Source organism: Rhinatrema bivittatum, chromosome 9 (genome assembly GCF_901001135.1).
Source record: "Rhinatrema bivittatum chromosome 9, aRhiBiv1.1, whole genome shotgun sequence".
Lineage (NCBI taxonomy): Eukaryota > Metazoa > Chordata > Amphibia > Gymnophiona > Rhinatrematidae > Rhinatrema > Rhinatrema bivittatum.
Window position 1 is genome coordinate 107,798,153 of NC_042623.1, and position 25,390 is coordinate 107,823,542.

The 25,390-nt window shown below is 44.8% G+C and overlaps 1 protein-coding gene across 11 annotated transcripts in view; it reads left to right on the forward strand.

The window, feature by feature from the left end:
- PPHLN1 (periphilin 1) overlaps nt 1-25,390 on the forward strand; it is a 340,184-nt gene that overhangs the window by 156,656 nt on the left and 158,138 nt on the right. For all 11 annotated transcript variants that reach the window (XR_003858726.1, XM_029616785.1, XM_029616780.1 and 8 more), the window contains one exon: nt 21,638-21,849. Coding sequence is in view for 10 of the 11 variants with exons in the window: in XM_029616785.1 (XP_029472645.1) it covers nt 21,638-21,849 (212 nt within the window). In the remaining variant the exon portion in view is untranslated. The remainder of the gene's footprint in view (nt 1-21,637; nt 21,850-25,390) is intronic.

Sequence of the window (25,390 nt, forward strand, 5' to 3'; positions counted from 1 at the left end):
ACTTCCACAATGAAAATGACTCTGAACAAATTGCAGAAACAGCTCAAAGAAGTGAGATAGGGACTTTGAGGTTGGGACAAGTTCCTCATTTATATCCTGGGCTGAAGAGAGAGTAGTCGGGGATTTTGAGGCAGCTGTTGATGACGAAAATATTGGAAATGATGGAAATGTTGAAAAAGACCTGCGCTATTTTCAAATCGGCACAGGCAAACAGAAAAATATGCTGAACCTAAAGTTTTAACTTGTGAAGTCAATCAGGCATTGGATTCAGATGTAGATACTAGCATGCCAACTACTGGAGAAATTTTCCCCAGTTTTTCAAATGCTTTAACCAGGCTTTTTATGCTTTACTGAAGTCTAGTGAAGGAGCATTTTCTGTAGCTTGTAAGTGACAGCACAGCCCTCAAATAAATTCTTTTCCATTTCAAAAAAGAAAGAGGCTTTCACATGATACAGATGGAGTAGGTTTTGTTCAACACTCTTGAGTCTCCATTTATGGACCATGAGGATCCATTTGAAGGGAGTAGCTTTGACTCTTGAGGAATGGGAAGTTTGAAGGAGAGAGGTACTCATTTTTTAGATTTTATTGGGATTCAATTATTAAAGGAGTTCACAAAACATCGAGGGTTCTTATCCTTCATGCTGAAATAGAAAATGTTATTAACTGCATGGATGTCACCACAATCTAGACTCAGAAGAAAAAGTCCTTCTTAAAACTATATCCATTTCGTGAGGTTTTAGAACAGCTATTCCAGATGCCAAGAGTGGATGCTACAGTCTTAGCAGTAATTAGAAAAACAACTATCCCTGTGGAAGGAAGTGCAGCATTTAAGGATCCACAGGATAGTAAATTAGAGATAATATATGTGTTCTCAACAATAGCTCTTTCATTATGAATTGCTATTTGTAATTGTTACATAGCTAGATAATTTTGTGCTGGGTGCAGCAACTCTTGGAAAATGAAGAATCAGCTCAACTGGAATCAGCAGTCGCTTATTTTTCAGATACCCTGTATGGTCTGTAAGGACTTTTTCAAAGTCAGTAGTTTCATCAGTAGGAGCTAGAAGGCTACTTTAGTTTTGTGAATGGGTAGTTTATTTTTGGTCAAAAACATGCTTATTCAAGCTTCCTTTTAGGAGAAAATGTTTGTTCGGAAAGGTCTTTGAAAAGTTAGAAGCGTGAATGAACAAAAATCCAAAAGACTACCAGAAGATAGAGAGAAACTAACTTTTGGGTCATACAGAGGTCAAGGACAATGACACTACATCTGAAGATATTGACCAGGGAAACAATTTTTCACACAGTCCATGAGATTTAGGGGAAGAACACAGCCCATAGAAAGACAAGACCCAAAATAGCAGGTTCTTCAGGAACAATACACGCATCCTAATGAAGGTTTGTGCACCAATAGGTGGTCGACTTCAATAATTTTACAAAGAGTGGATCTGGGTAACCTCAGACCAATGGTTCATAGGAATTATTCAGAAGGGAAATACATTGGAACTAGTAAATCAAATTCAGGAAGTTTACATGATCACACCATGTGAAATGCCCACAAAACAAAATTTGACAATGAAAACCAAACTAAACAAGTTGTTGATATTGAAGGCAGCATACTCTGTGCCATTTCTGGAGCAAACAAAAGGGTGCTATTTTTTATATTTCATGATTTCATAAAAGGACAAAACATTCAGATCAGTACTGGACCTAAAGAGAATGAACAGAAGTCTATGCATTCCACATTTCATTTTGTCCATACAGCAGGGCGAATTTCTAACTTCACTAGACCCATCAGAAATATGTTTTCATATTCCAATCCAAGAAGATCATCAGAAATATATTTGTTTCTGTATAATGAGAGAATGTTGCCAATTCAGGGCACTCCCTTTTGAACTAGCAACGGCTCCAAGAACATTCACCAAAGTAATAGTGGTAGTAGTAGCATTTTTAAGAAAAGAAGGGATTATTGTTCATCTGTATTTGAACGAATGGTTCATCAGAGCAAAATCCTATCAAGAAAGCATCACAGTATCCAATAGAGAGGTACAATTGTTAGAAAATTAATTATGCAAAAAGCAATATTATCCCATCTCAGTTTCTGAAATATCTGGGTGCTCTACTCAATGCCAAGGAAGGCTGCATATTTCTAACTTCCAAAACACTGACCAAGATAATTGATCAAGTAAACAAATTCTCGACACAAGGAGCTCCAAGAGCATGGGACAGACGTCAACTGCTAGAGTCCATGGCAGCAACTCTAGATCTGGTGTATGGACAAAATGAAACGTGGAATGCTTAGACTTCTTCAGGTTCATATTGATCTGAATGTTTTGTCCTTTCATGGAATCGTGAAATATAAAAAATAGCATCCTTTTGTTTGCTCCTGAAATGGAACAGGGAAGAGGGATTCAGCTTTGTAAGGAACTGGGGAAACTTTTGGGGAAAGGGGAGACTTTTCCAAAAGGACGGGCTCCACCTTAACCAGAGTGGAACCAAGCTGCTGGCACTAACTTTCAAAAAGGAGATAGAGCAGCTTTTAAACTAGAACAAGGGGGAAAGCCGACAGTCACTCAGCAGTGCATGGTTCGGAGAAATGTATCCTTGAAGGATACTAATGAAACAGGAGAGTTAGGGCATCCCAACAGAGAGGTTCCATCAAAAGCAAACATAGTTCATATGCCTATATGTAAAAAATCACCAAAGCTAATGATTACTGAATTATCCCAAACAACTGAAAAGCAGGTTGTTAAAACAAGCAAAAACCACACTTTGAAATGTCTGTATGCCAATGCCAGAAGTCTAGAGTGTTTAGCAGCAAATGATGAGATTGACATAATTGGCATCACAGAGACTTGGTGGAAGGAGGATAACCAATGGGACAGTGCTATATCAGGGTACAAATTATATCGCAATGATAGGGAGGATCAACTTGGTGGGGGTGTGGCACTCTATATCCAGGAGGGTATAGAGTCCAACAGGATAAAGATCATACAAGAGAGTAAATACTCAGTAGAATCTATGGGGCGGATTTTAAGAGCCCTGCTCGCCTAAATCCGCCCAAATCCGGGCGGATTTAGGCGAGCAGGGCCCTGCGCGCCGGTGAGCCTATTTTACATAGGCCTACTGGCGCGCGCAGAGCCCCGGGACTCGCGTAAGTCCTGGGGTTTTCTGAGGGGGGCGTGTCAGGGGCGGGCCCGAACCGCGCAGTGTTTTCGGGGCGTGTCGGGAGCGTTCCGGGGGCAGGCCCGGGGGCGTGGCTACGGCCCGGGGCAGTCCGGGGGCGTGGCCGCGTCCTCCGGACCCGCCCCCAGGTCGCGTCCCGGCGCGCGGGGATTTACGTCTCCCTCCGGGAGGCGTAAATCCCCCGACAAAGGTAAGGGGGGGGTTTAGACAGGGCCGGGTGGGTGGGTTAGGTAGGGGAAGGGAGGGGAAGGTGAGGGGAGGGCAAAAGAAAGTTCCCTCCGAGGCCGCTCCAATTTCGGAGCGGCCTCGGAGGGAACGGGGGTAGACTGCGCGGCTCGGCGCGCACCGGCTATACGGAATTGATAGCCTTGCGCGCGCGCCGATCCAGGATTTTAGCGGATACGCGCGGCTACGGGCGTATCTCTAAATCCCGCGTACTTTTGCTTGCGCCTGATGCGCCAGCAAAAGTACGCCAAATCGCGCGGTTTGAAAATCTACCCCTATATGGGTAGAAATCCCATGTGTGTTGGGTAAGAGTATAGTGATAGGAGTATACTACCGTCCACCTGGACAAAATGGTCAGACAGATGATGAAATGCTAAGAGAAATCAGGGAAGCAAACCAATTTGGCAGTGCAATAATAATGGGAGATTTCAATTACCCCAATATTGACTGGGTAAATGTAACATCAGGACTTGCTAGAGACATAAAGTTCCTGGATGTAATAAATGACTGCTTCATGGAGCAATTGGTTCAGGAACCTACAAGAGAGGGAGCTATTTTAGATTTAATTCTTAGTGGAACGCAAGATTTGGTGAAAGAAGTAACGGTGGTGGGGCCACTTGGCAACAGTGATCATAACATGATCAAATTTAAACTAATAACTGGAAGGGGGACAATAAGTAAATCTGCAGCTCTAACACTAAATTTTAAAAAGGGAAACTTTGATAAAATGAGGAAAATAGTTAGAAAAAACTGAAAGGTGCAGCTGCAAAGGTTAAAAGTGTTCAACAGGCTTGGACATTGTTTAAAAATACAACCCTAGAGGCGCAGTCCATATGTATTCCGCGCATTAAGAAAGGTGGAAGGAAGGCAAAACGATTACGGTCATGGTTAAAAGGTGAGGTGAAAGAGGCTATTTTAGCCAAAAAGAATCCTTCAAAAATTGGAAGAAGGATCCATCTGAAGAAAATAGGATAAAACATAAGCATTGTCAAGGTAAGTGTAAAACATTGATAAGACAGGCGAAGAGAGAATTTGAAATGAAGTTGGCCATAGAGGCAAAAACTCATAATAAAAACTTTTTAAAATATATCCAAAGCAAGAAACCTGTGAGGGAGTCGGTTGGACCATTAGATGACAGAGGGGTTAAAGGGGCTCTTAGGGAAGATAAGGCCATTGCAGAAAGACTAAATGAATTCTTTGCCTCCGTGTTTACTAATGAGGATGTTGGGGAGATACCAGTTCCGGAGATGGTTTTCAGGGGTGATGACTCAGACGAACTGAACGAAATCACTGTGAACCTGGAAGATGTAGTAGGCCAGATTGACAAACTAAAGAGTAGCAAATCACCTGGACCGGATGGTATGCATCCTAGGGTTCTGAAGGAACTAAAAAATGAAATTTCTGATCTATTAGTTAAAATTTGTAACCTATCATTAAAATCATCCATTGTACCTGAAGACTGGAGGGTGGCCAATGTAACCCCAATATTTAAAAAAGGCTCCAGGGGCGATCCGGGTAATTATAGACCAGTGACCCTGACTTCAGTGCCGGGAAAAATAGTGGAAACTATTCTCAAGATCAAAATTGTAGAACATATAGAAAGACATGATTTAATGGGACACAGTCAACATGGATTTACCCAAGGGAAGTCTTGCCTAACAAATCTGCTTCATTTTTTTTGAAGGGGTTAATAAACATGTGGATAAAGGTGAACCGGTAGATGTAGTGTATTTGGATTTTCAGAAGGCGTTTGACAAAGTCCCTCATGAGAGGCTTCTACGAAAACTAAAAAGTCATAGGATAGGAGGCGATGTCCTTTCGTGGATTGCAAACTGGCTAAAAGTCAGGAAACAGAGAGTAGGATTAAATGGGCAATTTTCTCAGTGGAAGGGAGTGGACAGTGGAGTGCCTCAGGGATCTGTATTGGGATCCTTACTGTTCAATATATTTATAAATGATCTGGAAAGAAATACGACGAGTGAGATAATCAAATTTGCAGATGACACAAAATTGTTCAGAGTAGTTAAATCACAAGCAGATTGTGATAAATTGCAGGAAGACCTTGTGAGACTGGAAAATTGGGCATCCAAATGGCAGATGAAATTTAATGTGGATAAGTGCAAGGTGATGCATATAGGGAAAAATAACCCATGCTATAATTACACAATGTTGGGTTCCATATTAGGTGCCACAACCCAAGAAAGAGATCTAGGTATCATAGTGGATAACACATTGAAATCGTCGGTGCAGTGTGCTGCGGCAGTCAAAAAAGCAAACAGAATGTTGGGAATTATTAGAAAAGGAATGATGAATAAAACGGAAAATGTCATAATGCCTCTGTATCGCTCCATGGTGAGACCGCACCTTGAATACTGTGTACAATTCTGGTCGCCGCATCTCAAAAAAGATATAATTGCGATGGAGAAGGTACAGAGAAGGGCTACCAAAATGATAAGGGGAATGGAACAACTCCCCTATGAGGAAAGGCTAAAGAGGTTAGGACTTTTCAGCTTGGAGAAGAGACGACTGAGGGGGGGATATGATAGAGGTGTTTAAAATCATGAGAGGTCTAGAACGGGTAGATGTGAATCGGTTATTTACTCTTTCGGATAGTAGAAAGACTAGGGGGCACTCCATGAAGTTAGCATGGGGCACATTTAAAACTAATCGGAGAAAGTTCTTTTTTACTCAACGCACAATTAAACTCTGGAATTTGTTGCCAGAGGATGTGGTTCGTGCAGTTAGTATAGCTGTGTTTAAAAAAGGATTGGATAAGTTCTTGGAGGAGAAGTCCATTACCTGCTATTAAGTTCACTTAGAGAATAGCCACTGCCATTAGCAATGGTTACATGGAATAGACTTAGTTTTTGGGTACTTGCCAGGTTCTTATGGCCTGGATTGGCCACTGTTGGAAACAGGATGCTGGCCTTGATGGACCCTTGGTCTGACCCAGTATGGCATTTTCTTATGTTCTTATGTTCTTATTCAGAGTAGTTAAATCACAGGCAGACTGTGATACATTACAGGAGGACCTTGCAAGACTGGAAGATTGGGCATCCAAATGGCAGATGAAATTTAATTTGGACAAGTGCAAGGTGATGCACATAGGGAAAAATATCCCTTGCTGTAGTTACACAATGTTAGGTTCCATGTTAGGAGCTACCACCCAGGAAAAAGATCTAGGCATCATAGTGGATAATACTTTAAAATCGTCGGCTCAGTGTGCTGCAGCAGTCAAAAAAGCAAATAGAATGTTAGGAATTATTAGGAAGGGAATGGTTAATAGAACGGAAAATGTCATAATGCCTCTGTATCGCTCCATGGTGAGACCGCACCTTGAATACTGTGTACAATTCTGGTCGCCACATCTCAAAAAAGATATAGTTGCGATGGAGAAGGTACAGAGAAGGGCAACCAAAATGATAAAGGGGATGGAACAGCTCCCCTATGAGGAAAGGCTGAAGAGGTTAGGGCTGTTCAGCTTGGAGAAGAGACGGCTGAGGGGGGATATGATAGAGGTCTTTAATGTCATGAGAGGTCTTGAACGAGTAGATGTGACTCGGTTATTTACACTTTCGAATAATAGAAGGACTAGGGGGCAAGTAGCACATTTAAGACTAATCGGAGAAAATTCTTTTTCACTCAACGCACAATAAAGCTCTGGAATTGGTTGCCAGAGATGGTAGTTAGTGCAGTTAGTGTAGCTGGGTTCAAAAGAGGTTTGGATAAGTTCTTGGAGGAGAAGTCCATTAATGGCTATTAATCAATTATACTTAGGGAATAGCCACTGCTATTAATTGCATCAGTAGCATGGGTTCTTCTTAGTGTTTGGGTAATTGCTAGGTTCTTGTGGCCTGGTTTTTGGCCTCTGTTGGAAACAGGATGCTGGGCTTGATGGACCCTTGGTCTGTCCCAGCAAGGCAATTTCTTATGGTCTTATGTTCTTATATATTGCCTTCAACATCAACAAAAGTTTAGTTTGGTTTTCATTGCTAAATTTTGTTTTGTGGGCATTCCACATGTGACCTCTACAGAATTCTCTCCTTTCCCTTTGGTCTCATCAAACTCAAGAATATGAGTGTCATCATCTTCCTGTTCAAGCATGAAAGATGGTCAGAGATAAATAATCTGTTAAAGACTGTGAGCCTAGGAGCACCATTGTGGATTTTAACCACCACAGATGCGAGTCTAATAGGATGTGGAGCATATTGCCAAGATTAAGTTGTTCAGGGTAAATGGACAGGGAAAGAAGCCGTCAATCAGCAGGTGGGAAATGAGAACAATAAGATTAGCACTCTATCATTTTCAGCCCTTTGTGCAGGAGAAAGCAACTGCAATAGCGTATGTGAAAAAACAGGGAAGAACTTGAAGTCCATGAATATCAGAGGAAACCAATCACTTGTTCAATTGGGCAGAAAAAATTCTTTTACAGATTTCAGCACTACACATTGCAGGTCAAAAAAATGTACTAGTCAATTTTCTCAGCAAAAATCTTCTGGATCGAGATGAGTGAGAACTCAGCCAAGAGGCCTTTCAAAAGAGTACATTGATGGGGCACACCTCAGATGGATTTTATGGCGACTCACAAACAATTTTATAGTCAAAGCAGAGACTATGGAAGTGAAGAGATAGCTGAACTGATTCAGTCATGGCCAACGCTGGATTTAATGTATTTATTCCCTCCATTATCATTGATAGGTCGGACAATAAGAAAAAGAAAAAGAGATCATTCTAGAGGCACCAGATTGAGCAAGGAAGACCATGGTATGCAGACCTAATAAGGATACAAATCAATCACCCTCTAAAGCTATCAGGTTCCTGAGGTCTTTTATTCCAGGATCCAATAGTTATGGAAGACTTGTTGCCATTTTATCTTATGGCATGGTGCTTGAAAAGTCAAGATTATGTAAAAAATGTTATCCCAGGACAAGCAGGATGCTAGTCCTCACATATGGGTGACATCAGTAATGGAGCCCTATGTACGGAAAACTTCTGTAAAAGTTTCTATGAAACTTTTGACTGGCACCAGAGTGCCTACTGAGCATGCCCAGCATGCTATGATATTTCCTGCCACAGGGGTCTCCCTTTAGTCTTCTTTTTTCCGCGAAGCAGTTAGCCTCGCGGTTATTAGGAGTCCTGTGGGATTCTCCACAACTTTTTCCTCACAGAAAACTTTAAAAAACTTCAACCGCGGTAAGTTTTACCATTCTCGCGGTTCCGTTCCGTTTTTTGGTTAAAATTTTTTACCTGAGTCTTAGGCCGTCGACGGCTGTCCGGCCACAAAATGACTACAGGCTTTAAAAAATGCCCAAAATGCGCGAGAAATATGTCCATCACAGACCCTCACCAGGACTGTGTCCTCTGCCTTGGTGAAGGGCATGATGTGAAGAATTGTCCCTTGTGCGCTACGATGACCTCGAAAGGTCGACGTCTAAGGCTAGACAAAATGGAGCAGTTATTCAAGATACAGCTGGTTACTGCTCAATCTACTTCCACACAATCGTCTCCGGCTGGGTCGATTAGGAAAGTAGTCTTGAAAAAACGGCACTTAGGTGAGTCGGGAGACGCTCCATTTTCCTCCCCCTCACCATCGTCCAGGGCGTCAACATCGGGCAGTGAGAAAGCCCGCGAAAAAGACAAACATCGGCATCGTAGGCCGCATACGGCATCAGCTACCCCGATAACCGGTGAGCCATCGACGGATGACGGGGCACCAGTTAAGAAACCCCGGCTCCAAGGTAAGGCTTCCGAGCCATCGACAAGGTGATCCTCGCCGATTCCGGCGGAAGGAACCGTACCTCCTCAGGGCTCTGAGGATATACTGATGTCGCCACCACCGCCTCCCCCCATGGGTGCTCTGTTCACACCATCCATGCGGGCGGAACTTGACATTTACATACGCCAAGCGGTTAAGGATGCCTTCGTCGAAGCGATGCCACGACCTGCTACTCCTCTCCTGCCATCGACACCGATCTTAATAAGATCGCCGATTCGATCGCCAGTACCCGCGATGCCGATGCCGAGGAAATCACCACAATCAACGATGCCGTCGGTTCCAGGACCGGTGCCATCCAGGCCGCAACCAGCGATACCTTTGATGCCGATGCCTCAGATTCCATCGATTCCAATGCGGCCATCGACCCCGATGGCACAGTTGGTACCACCTCATGATTCGTCCATTTTTCAACCCTTGATGGACAAATTGGACTCACTTATACATGCCTTTTCCTCTTCACCACAAGATCCAGGTTCTGATCACCATCAGGAACCATTACCAGGGCCGTCAGGTGTCATACCACCCATCAGGCCGCAAACACCACTCTCTGACACCCCTTTTAAGCCTTCTAGGCCTACAGGACATCCTCTGGACTCTAGTGACTCAGAATTTTCATCTGGGGAAGATATCCTCTCTGAGCCCTCACCACCAGAGGACAGAAGAAAATCACCACCAGAGGATCTTTCATTTTCAAATTTTATAAAGGAAATGTCTGAAACAATCCCTTTCTCCCTCCTTTCAGAGATAGACAGCAGACAAAAAACTTTGGAGGTTCTTCAATTCGTAGATCCTCCCAAGGAAATTCTTGCAATTCCAGTTCACGAGGTCTTACAGGAATTGATGTACAGAATGTGGGAGCACCCTGGGTCTGTGGCGGCAGTCAATAAGCGTGCTGATGCCACTTATCTGGTACAACCCATCCCAGGGTTTCAAAAAACTCAGTTACCGCATCAGTCAGTGGTGGTCGAGTCGGCCCAAAAGAAGGCCAAGAGGTTTAAAGCAGCATGCCTCCACACCTCCTGGAAAAGATAACTGTTTCCTGGACAATCTAGGAAGGAAAATATTCCAAGCTGCCATGCTGGTATCCAGAATAAATTCTTACCAGCTTTTTATGAATCAATACCAGCGAGACCTGTGGAAACAGGTGGAAACACTGTCACACCAATTACCTGACCAACTTCAGGATGGATTGCTACGACTCGTGCACAAGGGCCTAGAGGCGGGTAAACACGAGGTTAGAGCCACATATGATTCCTTTGAGACAGCCTCCCGATTATCAGCATCAGGAATCACAGCCAGAAGATGGGCCTGGTTAAAATCATCGGAGCTGAGACCAGAGGTACAAGAACGCTTGGCAGACCTGCCTTGCCTGGGGGAAAACCTCTTTGGTGATAAAGTCAAAGAGGCGGTGGCGACAATTAAGGATCACACTGAGACCCTTAAACAGCTGTCTCAGCTGCCACAGAAGTTACACCAACCTTCTAGGAGGCTTCCAAGAAGGGAACCTAGGAAACCATATTATCGCCCTAGGCGATACTATCCTCCAACAACCAGACCTAGACAACAACGGCCTGCTCAACGGTCACAACCTCGCCAGAGACCTGCTAGGCCTCAGCAGCCTCCGCCTGCGGCGTCCACTTCTGGATTTTGAAATCCAACCAGAGAGCAAGAGTCATTCCCAAAATCCATATCCACAATTACCTGTAGGAGGCCGAATTTCTCACTACCATCAAACTTGGACCTCCATTACCACAGACCAATGGGTACTCTCAATTACAACTCAAGGGTACCGCTTGGATTTCCTCACTGTACCAGACGAAAATCCTCCTAGTCCATCTTGGACAGTGTCTCATCACCACACAATTCTACAAGCAGAATTATCCACCCTTCTGACTGCCAGGGCCATAGAAAGAGTTCCCAGGCCTCAGTGGGGCAGAGGATTCTACTCCCGATATTTCCTCATTCCAAAGAAAACCGGGGGCCTACGTCCTATCCTAGATCTCAGGAATCTCAACAAATTTCTAAAGAAAGAAAAATTCAGAATGGTGTCATTAGGCACCATGCTACCTCTTCTTCAAAAAGGGGATTGGCTCTGCTCTCTGGATCTTCAAGACGCTTACGCTCACATTCCCATTTTTCCTCCTCATCGACAGTACCTGCGATTCCTGGTGGAAGGTCAACACTTCCAATACAGAGTACTGCCTTTCGGCCTAGCCTCAGCACCTCGAGTGTTCACAAAGTGTCTTGCAGTAGCGGTGGCACATCTTCACAAGCAAAGAGTACATGTGTTTCCCTACTTGGACGATTGGCTCATCAGAAGTCAAACACAAAGCGGAGCTCTCACTTCTCTCCATCTCACAATACAGTTGCTTCACTCCTTGGGGTTTCTCATCAACTACGAGAAATCCCATCTCACACCATCTCACCAATTGCAATTCATAGGTGCAGATCTCAACACCATCACAGCAAAAGCCTTTCTTCCAAGAGACTGTGCTCAAGCGCTCGTTCTCCTAGCGCACTCTGTTCGCAATCAGTCTCGAGTTACAGCTCATCAGTGCCTCACCCTGCTCGGACACATGGCCTCAACGGTTCATGTCACTCCCGTGGCCAGGCTCACCATGCGACTAACGCAATGGACACTCAAATCTCAATGGATTCAAGCCATTCAACCATTGTCCACTCCCATTCATATCACACAAGATCTAAGATCATCTCTTCTCTGGTGGACATCCGTAATCAACTTGCTCAAAGGCCTGCCTTTCCAGCAACCAGTTCCACAAGTGACTTTAACTACAGATGCGTCCACCTTAGGGTGGGGAGCGCACATTGCTCACCTAAAGACACAAGGCACATGGACAAAGCAAGAAGCCTCCTTTCAAATAAATTTTCTGGAACTTCGAGCTATACGCTATGCTCTACATGCGTTCAAGGACTGCCTTTCACACAAAACTGTTCTGATCCAAACGGACAACACAGTAGCCAAGTGGTACATCAACAAGCAGGGAGGCACAGGATTGTACCTCCTTTGTCAGGAAGCAGCTCAGATTTGGGACTGGGCCCTAGCACACTCAATTCTTCTACGGGCCACCTACCTAGCAGGCATCCACAGCACAGTAGCAGATCGCCTCAGCCGTCACTTCCAACCACACGAGTGGTCTCTGAACCCATCGCTAGCATCCAAAATTTTTCAGCGTTGGGGCCAACCAACAATAGATCTCTTTGCATCCCACCTGAACTACAAAGTGAACAATTACTGCTCCCTCCTCTGGCAGTCCAATAGCCTACCGAGGGACGCCTTTGCTCGCCATTGGAATTTAGGCCTGTTATACGCGTATCCTCCGATACCACTCATAACCAAAACACTAGTGAAGCTACAACAGGACAAGGGGACAATGATACTCATAGCCCCATATTGGCCTCGACAGGTATGGTTTCCCACACTGCTAGATCTCTCAGTCAGGGATCCAATTCGCCTGGGAGTAGCTCCCAATCTGATAACTCAGGAACAGGGCCAGTTGCGACATCCCAACCTTCAATCCCTGTCCCTCACAGCATGGATGTTGAAAGCTTGATCTTACAGCCTCTCAACCTTCCAACCACTATATCTCAAGTACTTATAGCTTCATGTAAACCTTCCACTAGAAAGAATTATTCCTACAAATGGAAAAGGTTTACATTGTGGTGCACTAACAAAGATTTAGATCCTTTCACTTGCCCCACTACCTCACTACTAGATTACCTTTACCATCTCTCAGACTCTGGTCTTAAGACATCATCGGTAAGAGTACACTTAAGTGCAATCTCAGCTTACCATAATAAACTGGGAGATGCACCCATTTCTATGCAGCTTCTCGTGAGTAGATTCATGAGAGGCCTAACTCACATTAAACCTCCAGTTCATTCCCCAAGCATACTATGGGACCTGAACGTAGTATTAACTAGGCTTATGCGTTCTCCATTTGAACCCATAAATACCTGTGACCTTAAATACCTTACTTGGAAAACGGTCTTTCTCATAGCCATTACATCAGCTAGAAGGGTCAGTGAATTACAAGCACTAGTCACATACGAACCTTTTACAAAGTTCCTACATGACAGGGTAGTCCTCCGGACACATCCAAAATTCCTTCCTAAAGTTGTCACGGAATTTCACTTGAATCAATCAATCGTTTTACCTACATTCTTTCCTAGGCCTCATTCCCATCAGGGTGAAAGAGCCTTACACACTTTGGACTGTAAGCGTGCGTTATCCTTCTATTTAAACCGCACAACAGCCCAAAGGAAATCCAATCAGCTGTTTGTATCTTATGATCCAAACAAACCAGGTAAAGCAGTGGGTAAGCATACTCTGTCAAACTGGCTAGCAGATTGCATACAATTTTGTTATGAAAAAGCAGGCCTTACTCTTCAAGGGCGAGTAAAAGCACACTCAGTCAGAGCAATGTCAACTTCAGTAGCACACCTTCGCTCTGTACCTATTCTGGACATTTGTAAAGCAGCAACATGGAGTTCCCTTCACACTTTTACAGCTCACTACTGTTTAGACAAAGAAGGAAGACAAGATTCAGCCTATGGACAATCCGTCTTAAAGAACTTGTTTCCAGTCTAATCCCAACTCCTTCTACGTCCAACCTGCTGTGATCTTCGGCTGATTCATTTCACCAACAATACTTCACTGTTGCTTCACTACAAAATGACTCAGCCTCTAGCTTGCTAATCACCCATATGTGAGGACTAGCATCCTGCTTGTCCTGGGATAAAGCAAAATTGCTTACCTTGTAATAGGTGTTATCCCAGGACAGCAGGATGTAGTCCTCACGAAACCCACCCGCCACCCCGCGGAGTTGGGTCCGATACGTTTTATTATTTTATTTTTGGCTAACGCTATTGCTACAAACCAAGACTAAAGGGAGACCCCTGTGGCAGGGAATATCATAGCATGCTGGGCATGCTCAGTAGGCACTCTGGTGCCAGTCAAAAGTTTCATAGAAACTTTTACAGAAGTTTTCCGTACATTGGGCTCCATTACTGATGTCACCCATATGTGAGGACTACATCCTGCTGTCCTGGGATAACACCTATTACAAGGTAAGCAATTTTGCTATACTCTTCCTCTGTAATGTCTACTTTATGAAAAGCAAGAAAGAATTCAACATCATTAGTATATGTATTGTGTTTATTTGAGGAATGTTGCAAAAATTGTTTAATATTCCCTTGGTGGGCAGATATAACAAATATTTTAACTTTTTTACAAAAAGGTTTAGAAAAGGGTCTAGCATTAAATTCTTTAAAAGTTCAAGTGGCAGCAATATCATGTTGCAGAGATAGAATAAAAGATAATTCTGTCACGTCCCATCTGGATGTCACTGGTTTCCTGTTAGGGGATGCAACCTGTTGAGCCCAATTTCGAGAAATTGTGCTAAAGTGGAATCTAAATTTGGTATTAAAAGCGCTTATATCAAAACCTTTCGAACCATTGAAGCATGCCATTATTAAGGATCTTACATTCCTATTGCAGTATCGTCAGCAAGGCATATTTCAGAGATTCAGGCACTGCCCTGTAGGGATACATTTTTAAACTTTGCTCAAGATTCAGTAGTAATTCATCCAGTCCCTTCATTTTTACTCAGTGATTTCAAGTTTTCATTTAAATCAGTCTTTATCTTTACTGGCTTTTTCAAAGAAGGAATGTGAAGGGAAAAATAAATGTTTGAGGAATCTGGATGTACAATGTATCCATATGTACAATGTATCCTCGGTAGGCCCAGGCTGGGACCCCCGGGCAACCTGCACAGACCTGTGCCCGGACCTACCTTTTCCTGCATGCCCCCGGGCAACATCGCCCCCTGCAGCTGACCGACCAACACCGTAGGCTGCCCCGCAGGCCCAGCAATGATCCGCTGTGCCCTCCCCTCGCCGGCTCGCCCTTGACTCCGCCCACCGATGCACCCAAGGCGGAGACGTGGGACAGGATTGGACATTACAAACCCCTTTAAAAGAGACGGCAGAGCGCCTCTGGCACCGCGCGCCTAAGGAGCGCGACAAAGGGTCCTGCCCCTTTGCGCGCCCCTTCGTGACGCCACTGAAAGACGCCACTACCTCATCCCCTCCCACTCCCACCTCTCCTATACCCCCTCATACTACTCCCACCCTATTCCTTTATCCCCTCTCTCTCTACATTGCCCACTTACAGCGCCGAGTAAAAGAGTGGATTACCTCCCCTTCCCGGAGTGCCTCAGGGCGCACTGCACCATCAATCAGCTCAGACGTTATCAGGCCAGCGACACCCACCTTCACCCCAGACCACCCCCACCTCCTTCCTTCCCCAAAATGGATACAAGATTCTCACACTCCACTCAAGGCCTCAACATCCCCCACAAACACTACCCATACAATACTCCATCAGGAGGCATCCACAGAAGACTTCTCCAGACTCCCCTATTCCATGCCCCTCACATGGCCATCCTATCAGTCCTTACCCTCTTCCTACTGAACGCACAATCCATAACAAAGAAAATTCCTATCCTAAACGACCTCCTTTTCGACCTAAAGCCGGACCTTCTATGTATCACAGAGTCATGGCTCAAGGACGCAGATACCCCACTCATCAATCAATTTCCAACAAGCAATTACAACATCTTCTCCATACCAAGACCCAAAAAAAAAAGATGGCAGCCTACTGTTTCTAGCAGCCAAAAAACTTAAATTCAGCACTCTTCCCATCAGTCTCTTCAAGTCCAAAACCCTGCAAATCCTGCTGATCTATGCTCCCCCAGGCACTCTCAACAAAGATCCCTGCCCTCTCATCAAAACTATCTCATCTAGCATCAACACCAACCACCCCACCATCATCCTAGGAGACTTCAACCTCCACTTCGGCAAGTCTCCCCACTCCCCTTCATGTGAGCTCCTTCTCAACTCACTAACTGCTTTGGGCTTCATACAAATAATAAACTCCCACACACAGAAATCAGGCCACATCCTGGATCTGATATTCATCAACAACAAAGTAACACTCAACTCCCCCACCTCCACTGTTCCCTGGTCAGACCACATGTTAATAAAAACCAAACTCCAAGTGGACTATACCCACATCCACACTCAAAAAGACAAAAAGTGTATAGTTTAACCAAACCGTGCTCTAGTGAGACCCTAGAAAAAACCTTACCTGAAGCCCTAAAGCAACTGGATACATCAAATACCGTAAATGCAGTCAACTCATGGACCACAATCAAAAGGAGACAGCGAAAAAGATATTCCCAACCATCGAAAAAGAAATTGGAACCACAGCAAGACACAAATCACCCTGGTATAACCAGGATCTAAAAAACATAAAACGCTTGGCAAAACAACCCCACAAGCCAATTAAATTCAGCACTCTTCCCATCAGTACAAAAACTTAGATTGTAAGCCCTCTGGGGATAGAGAAATACCTACAGTACCTGAATGTAAACCGGTGTGATATCTCAATTGAGATGAATGTCGGCATATAAAAATAATAAATAAATAAAAATAAATTAAGTGACCGATACAGAATACTCCTATACATATATACAACAGACATCAACAAAGCCAAACGGAACTTCTACTCTCAAAGAATCCACAACTTCCAATACAACCCGAGAGTCCTATTTGAGTACGTTACTCAGCTGATGTGACCCATCAACAATCCTTCGCAAAAAGAGACTTCAATAATATCCAGTCACAAATTCGCCCAATACCTTATAGACAAAACTGCCAAACTAAGCCCAAAAAGCCTGCCGATCAACCTCTAACCCCCACCGCACAAACACCCCTTACGGCACCAACATGGTCACAGTTTGAGACCATAGCCTCCACTGAGGTAGAAACTATTGTTCGGAAGATCAACCCAGCAGCACACCCGCTCGACCCCATTCCAACAAAAACCCTCAAACTAATCCCGAACTGCCTAGCAAGATCCATCGCAGACATCGCCAATCTCTCCCTCGAGCAAGGAGTACTCCCAGATTCCCTTAAATGCGCTGTGGTCAGACCTATCTTAAAGAAACCCTAACTGGATCCGACCATCCCATCTAACTACCGGCCCATCTCGAACATGCCGTTCCTGGCCAAGATCATCAAGAAGACAGTCAACCACCAACTTTCAGAATTTCTGGAAAACCGTAATATACTGGCTCCTGCTCAACACGGTTTAAAAAAATTTCACAGCACCGAATCACTACTACTCACCCTCACAGACACAATACTACGAGGGTTTGACAAAGATACATCCTTCCTCCTAATTCTACTGGACATCTCCGCAGCATTTGACACTGTCAACCATAAGATCTTAATTCACAGGCTAAGAGAAATAGGTATTAGTGGCACCATTCTCCAATGGTTTCAGTCATTCCTCACCAACAAATCTTTTAAGGTAGCCCATGAAAGTACATCAGAAAAAATCCCCCTCTCACAGGGAGTCCCACAAGGCTCATCCCTATCCCCTACCCTCTTCAACGTCTATATGCTGCCATTATGCAACTACTTAGACAAAACAGGGCTCACCTACTTCCTATACGCCAATGACGTACAGATACTGCTCCCCATTAGAGACAACATCAACAGTACTCTAAACTGATGGGAATCCTACCTGACAGATATAACTTCCATCCTCACCCAAATGGCACTAACACTCAACCAGAATAAGACAGAAATTCTTCACCTCTTCAGAAAAACGTTAACACCCAACTCCGACCCCACAACACTGTCCAAATACAACATGCTCACGACGGTTAGAGACCTCGGAGTCACCCTGGACCAGAAACTGAACTTCAAATATCATATCAAGTGACTGATAAAAGAAGGTTTCTACAAACTTCAAATCCTTAAACGCCAACCTCTACTTCACACCCCCCCCCGGACTACCGGACGGTACTGCAATCTCTACTTTTCGCCAAGATAGACTATTGCAACGCCCTCCTAACAGGCCTTCCCGCAGCCACCCTCAAGCCCCTCCAGCTTCTTCAAAATGCAGCTGTATGGTCACTAACAAATAACAAAAAAACAGATCATATTACACCCACACTCAATCAACTCCACTGGCTGCCCGTCCCTTTCAGATCTCAATACAAAACCCTCATGCTCATACACAAAGCAATCCATAATGACAAAGCTAGTTGGTTACAGGGACCACTGACCCCTTGCAACCCCACCAGAAATCTCCGCTCAACCAATACAGGCTTACTCACCACTCCCCCCATTAAGGAACTACATCGAGACTCCACAAGGGAACGCGCTGCATCCGTAGCAGGCCCTCACCTCTGGAACAACCTTCCACCATCTCTCAGAACTGACCCCTCTACACCCTCCTTCCGAAAGAACCTCAAAACCTGGCTCTTCTGGAAAGCATTCCCTCCAGATAAATAATTCTGCCATTGCCACCCATTCCCTCCAGATAACAATTTCTGCCACCCCGCTCACCCGCTCCCCTGGCCCTGCCAGTTCCCTTCTCTGCAACTGTACATAGTAAATTAAATCAGAACATATCACTGTGAAAGTTATTCTGTAAAGCAAATTATATTTGTAATACTATTTTGTAAAGCAAGTTGTATGTACTTAGTCTGTTAAACTGTATCATGTCATTATAAGGCTTGCCTTAGACATCATGTCGTATGTAAACCGATGTGATATGTCAAATCGAATGTCGGTATAGAAAAAAAATAAATATCAAATATTTAAAAGTTCCAAATTAATTTAGTAAATCAGATAACTCTTTTTATTTTATTTGGAGGTCCACATAAAGATGAATCAGCATTAAAAGCAACTTTAGCAAGGTGGATGTAACTTACTCGGATCATGTATCCGTTTAAGGCTGAATATTACTACTTAGCCAGATAACTTATCCAGCTAAGTAGCACCGCCCCAATCCACACATAACTTATCAAACTATTCAGATAGCCAGGTAAGTCTTACTTATCCTGCTACCTGTCACTAAATGTACTTGGAATATCCAGTCCCATATTTTCCAGAGACAGGTAATATTACAGTAGGAACCACATTTAGTACCTGTAGTAGAATAAAAACTTCAACTTAATACATTGCCATCTAGACTGTCCTGCAACCTACTTCATGGAGATCTGCTCAAGCTTGTGAGGATTTTGTTCACCTTCTAGTTTACATTGTTAGTTATTCTTTACTTATCTCTGGCACTATTTGCTTGAGTTTTTAGAATATTTATCTAAAAATTCTTATACTTGTGGTATGTTGCACTTCTCTTCTGCTTGCCTCAAAGAAAAGTTAGACTGAGAGCAGTTTACAGTGGACAGATAAATCATAATAATACGGTGCATCAGTCAAATTCAGTAATGCATTAATGCTTCCATTGTGTGAGCACCTAAAATTATAATCAACTTTTTGACTTCACTTGTATTGATGGGAAGAATTGTAATTTTTGGTAGAAGATTATTAACATAGAAACATAGGAATGACGGCAGAAGAAGACCAAACGGCCCATCCAGTCTGCCCAGCAAGCTTTCGCACTTTTTTTTTCTCTCACATACTTAGGTTTCTCTTGGCTCTTAATAACCTTTTTTATTCTATTTCCCTTCCACCCCCACTATTAATGTAGAGAGCATTGTTGGAACTGCATCTAAGTGTAATAGCTTAATTAGTTAGGGGTATTAACCACCGCAATAAGCAAGCTACACCCATGCTTATCTGTTTATCCAGACTATGTAATTTAGTCCTTGTTGATTGTTGCCTGAATATAGATCCACCTTTATTCATTCTCCCCTGCCGTTGAAGCAGAGAGCTATGCTGGCTTTGCATTGAAAGTGAAGTCTCAGCTAATTTGGTTTGGGGTAGTAACCGCCGTAACAAGCAAGCTACTCCCCGCTTTTTTGTGAATGCAAATCCTTTTTTCCACACTTCCTCATTGCCGCTGAAGCTTAGAGCAATGTTGGAGTCGCATTAACCGTGTGTATGTTTATTGAATAAGGGTATTATCACCAGGTAGTAGCCATCGTTCCCGTGAGCCACCCACACTTCATTCACATCTTTATTCACATATTGTTTCATAGTAGCCAGAAAGATTAGATTACAGGAGAACTACTGTGGAGATTTAAAATAATTTTAGTGTAAAATTACTCTGTACTCACTTAGGGGCGGATTTTCAGAGCCCTGCTCGCCGGTGAGCCTATTTTACATAGGCCTACTGGCGCGCGCAGAGCCCCGGGACTCGCGTAAGTCCCGGGGTTCTCCGAGGGGGGCGTGTCGGGGGGGCGGGCCCGGTCATCGCGGCGTTTAGGGGGCGTGTCGGCAGCGTTTTGGGGGCGGGTACGGGGCGTGGCTACGGCCCGGGGCGGTCCGGGGGCGTGGCCGCGCCCTCCATACCCACCCCCAGGTCGCGTCCCGGCGCGCAACAGGCCCGCTGGCGCGCGGGGATTTACGTCTCCCTCCGGGAGGCGTAAATCCCCGGAGAAAGGTAAGGGGGGGGGGTGTAGACAGGGCCGGGCGGGTGGGTTAGGTAGAGGAAGGGAGGGGAAGGTGAGGGGAGGGCGTTAGAGGATTCCCTCCAAGGCCGCTCCGATTTCAGAGCGGCCTTGGAGGGAACGGGGGTAGGCTGCTCGGCGCGTGCCGGCTATACAGAATTCATAGCCTTGCGCGCGCCAATCCAGGATTTTAGTGGATACGCGCGGCTCCGCGTGTATCTACTAAAATCCAGCGTACTTTTGCTGGCGCCTGATGCGCCAGCAAAAGTACGCCTATTCGCGTTTTTTGAAAATCTACCCCTTAGCATAGAAGGCAGCAAGTTTGGAAACTGAACCTATTTTAAAAAGTAGCCCTTATAGTTTTAATGTTGCACTGTGGTAAAGAAACTTGTGTTTTTCATGTTCCTGCAGACATTAAATTCCTTCAGTAACATCACTACAGTTCACTCTGGAGTCACATTCCTGCAGGTATATCTGCAACCCACTTTCAGCTGTCAGTCTGAATTGATTACAAGTACCATGATAGAAATAACAAGAGGAAGACTGATTTTTAAAATATATTTTTTTCCCAAAGTCACAGAAGAAATTAGTATTCATTTTACAGTAACATTCTTTAAAATGTATACCAACTGTCTTTAATTGAATGCAGATGTACTTAGGTGCAGTATAAGAAGAAACTTTCAGGTACAGTATATGAATTGTTAAAATGATGTATTCAAAATATTGCCTATAATAGCTGCTAATCTGAAGCATAGACTATTGTTGGTTTTACTCTTTACACATATTTGCTGGATTGATGAATGATGTCATTTTCTTATTTCCTGTTCATCAGAAACAATCTTGTGTACCCATAGAGAGAAATTCTTAAGGGTACTTCATTTAATAAACTCAAATTTAGATTTTTTTTTTTTTACTGGATTATATTATTTTTAATTACTGAAGTTTATTTATATTTGCTAAATGAAAGTATATAATAGTTTTACTTTCTTTACTTTTTTCAAAGGGAAAGCAGGGAGGGCTTCAGAAGAAAACCTTTCTATCCACCACATATTCGAGATCGATCCCCACAAAAGAGAGACTCTCCTTACTTTCGGGAATCACCAGTCAGCCGTAAAGATTCTCCACACAGTCGATCTGGCTCCAGCGTCAGTAGCAGAAGCTATTCCCCAGAAAGAAGCAAAGCCTATCCTGCACATCAGTCTCAGCATAACCGAAGTATGTCATTTTTATTTTAAGGCTTCTTAAAATTCTAAAGTTAAGATGTAGGCAAACCTTTAGTGATGTAATATGTTTTGTATAGCAAAGCCCTGTTTCCTAGCGTGTAGCCAGATGGACTCCGGACCAATGGGTATTGTGCTCTTCTGCTAGCAGATAGGAGACGGAGTCAGATTTCAAGCTGACGTCATCCTGGGTATATTTACACCTGCACTGACCTCACTTCCTCAGTATGTCTCCGTCTCCTAGCAGATGCGAACACTATACCACAAACTAGAATAGTGTTAACAATTACAGCAAAAAGAAAGAAAATTACCTTTAAGAAGATCGAACCCCACTCTCCTGAGGTGAAACCTAAGGGTCCCTCCTTCAGTTGAAAATTCCCGAGGTGATTTCCGATATCCCTCAGAGGCGAGCCTTGGTCTGGTAGCCAGTTCCCGGTGTGGACTTAGCCCCCAGGGTGGCTGAAAGGCAATGGGTGCAGAATTGAGCGCGGCAGTGAAGGTATTCACTGCTCCCCCATGCAGCTGGAGGCCGCCCGGCATGCGGCTGGTAAGCGCCAAGACCAGGTAAGGTAGAAATCTTTAAATTCAGGTCTCCGGTCTCCAGAGCTCGGATTGCCGTACCGAAAGCTTTCTTCCGGCGAGGTCTAAAGGGGCACCGATCGGGTTGAGCAGCCCTGCTTGGGCTAGGCCCCGATCCGATGCAAGGGTCCACACACATGGAGACCCTCCGGGTGTGCCATCTTGCGAGCAGGGTCGTTGACGCCATATTCCCTCCTCGACCGGCGGTACGTGCGGGGCAGGCCGGGCAGTTGATGCGCCTAACTTGCGAGCACCCAATATAGACGCACGCATAGCTGTGCACACAACTGAGACGTGCGCACAGCCGAGCGCACCTCTTGCACATAACTACGCGCACAGACACGTTTTTGAGGACAGCCACGTGCACAAACTCGTGGGAAACAATGGCACCGCCGCCCAGGAAGGCTAAGGGACACTCCCTTTGCTCAGCCTGCCACATAAGAGCCACGCAGCCTGAATTGGAGTCCTGCCTATGCCAGCACTGCGAAGAAGCCCGGGGGAACCAAAACCTGGAACCCTACTCTCGGGAGAGGGGTCCAAAACAACTGACAATTGCTTCCCGGACTTATGTATCTCCGGCATGCCCGCCTCATATGTGGGCTCCTCTGGGGCCCCTACTCCACCTCTCCTTGGGATCAACATGGACCCAGGGACCTTCTCCTGGGTGGAATTTTTCAAAGGGCTGCAAACCTTCGTTCAGGCGCTACCAGCCCCAGCTGCGCACCAGGTTCAACCCTAACCGGGAGATCTAGATCCTCCTGGTCCGGCTCGGATGCCTCGAGACATGCCTCGCCTAACCAAGAACTTCCCTAACAGAGATCCAGACACCACAGATGATGAGAGTGACTCCCTGTAGGAAGGAGAAATCCCTCCAGGGATGGAACCATAGAAACATAGAAATGACGGCAGAAAAAGACCAATCGGCCCATCCAGTCTGCCCAGCAAGCTCCCACACTTATTTTCTCATACGTATCTGTTTCACCAACCACCAATTTCAGGGCCCTTATTGGTAACTGTTTGATTCAAGTTTCCTGCCATCCCCTGCCATTGATACAGAGAGTAATGTTGGAGTTGCATCAAAGGTGAGCATAAGGCTTAATGGTAGTAACCGCCGCATCAAACAAGTTACCCCGATGCTTGTTTACCCAGACTGCACAGATCATTGCCTTGTTGGATGTTGTCTGAATGCAAATCCTCTTTTCAACATTTCCCCCTGCCATTGAAGCAGAGAGCAACGCTGTATATGCATTCAGTGTGATATATCAGGCTTAATTGGTTTAGGGTGGTAACCGCCATAATAAGCAAGCTACCCCCATGCTTATTTGTTTATCCAGATTGTGAAGTTCAGTCCTTGTTGGTTATTGTCTGAATGCAAATCCTCTTTTCCACATTTCTACTTGCCAAAGAAGCAGAGAGCAATGTTGGCGTTACATTAACCTTGTGAAGGCTTATTGAGTAAGGGTAGTAATCACCATGCAGTAGCCTCCACTCCAGTAATCCACCCCCATGGCTCTTCACTTCATTCCCATCCTCTAGCCTTTATGGATCCACAGTGTTTATCCCATGCCCCTTTGAAATCCTTCACAGTTTTAGTCTTCACCACTTCCTCCAGAAGGGCATTCCAGGCATCCACCACCCTCTCCGTGAAGAAATACTTCCTGACATTGGTTCTGAGTCTTCCTCCCTGGAGCTTCAAGTCATGGCCCCTAGTTCTACTGATTTGTTTCCAATGGAAAAGGTTTGTTATTGACCATGGATCATTAAATCCTTTCAAGTATCTGAAAGTCTGTATCATATCACTCCTGTTCCTCCTCTCCTCCAGGGTATACATATTTAGGTTCTTCAATATCTCCTCATAAGTCATTTTATGAAGACCATCCACCTTTTTGGTTGCCCTTCTCTGGACCGCCTCCATCCTGTCCCGTTGGAGATACAGTCTCCAGAACTGAACACAGTACTCCAGGTGAGGCATCACCAAGGCCCTGTAGAATAGGATCATCTCTTACTTTCTCTTACTAGATATTCCTCTCTATGCAGCCCAGCATTCTTCTGGCTTTAGCTGTCACATTGTTTCGCTGTCACATTGTTTTGCTGACTTCAGATTGTTAGACACTATCACCCCAAGGTCTCTCTCCTGCTCCGTGCACATCAGCCCTTCACACACCCCCCCTCCCCCCATCAAATACAGTTCTTTCTGTTTTCCACACCCCATATGCATGACTGCACTTCCTGGCATTGAATCTCAGCTGCCATATCTTTGACCACTCTTCCAGCTTCCTTAAATCCCGTCTCATTCTCTCCACTCCTTCCGGCATGTCCACAAGGTCGAATTACCTGCCCTTGTTTCCCAGACACTAAAGACGCTGGGTATTCCGGGCACGGACCCTATGACGGAACCAAAGAAGAACCCCATCTTGGTGTCCCTTCGTAAGGCCTCATGCTACTTTTCAATGATGGAAGCCATCCAGGAACTGATTGACCTGGAATGGAATGCCCCGGAGACCAGCTTCAAAGGAGTGCGGGCATTGGAAGCCCTATACCCTCTGGAACCTGCAGCCAAGGAATGCCTGTGTTTCCCGAAAGTGGACGCTATGGTCTGCCGTCTCAAAGCGAACGATTCATGTTGAGGGAGCAACGGCACTGAAAGACACCCAGGACAGACGATTGGAATCCATACTTAGGCAGGCCTTTGACGCAACAGCAATGACGCTGCAGATTGCTTCCTGCTGTGCACTGGTGGCACATTCCTGTTTGCTTCTCAAGAGAGAGACTGATACCTCCAGAACTCATACTGGAGAGTCTATGGAATCTGCAGCGTCTTTCCTCACTGACACAAGCTCAGATGTAGTGTGCACCTCAGCCAGGGGTGTTGCCTCGGTAGTGGCAGCCAAAAGACAACTATGGCTACAAAATTGGTCTGCAGACACGACATCTAAAGCAAATCTCACGAGAATGCC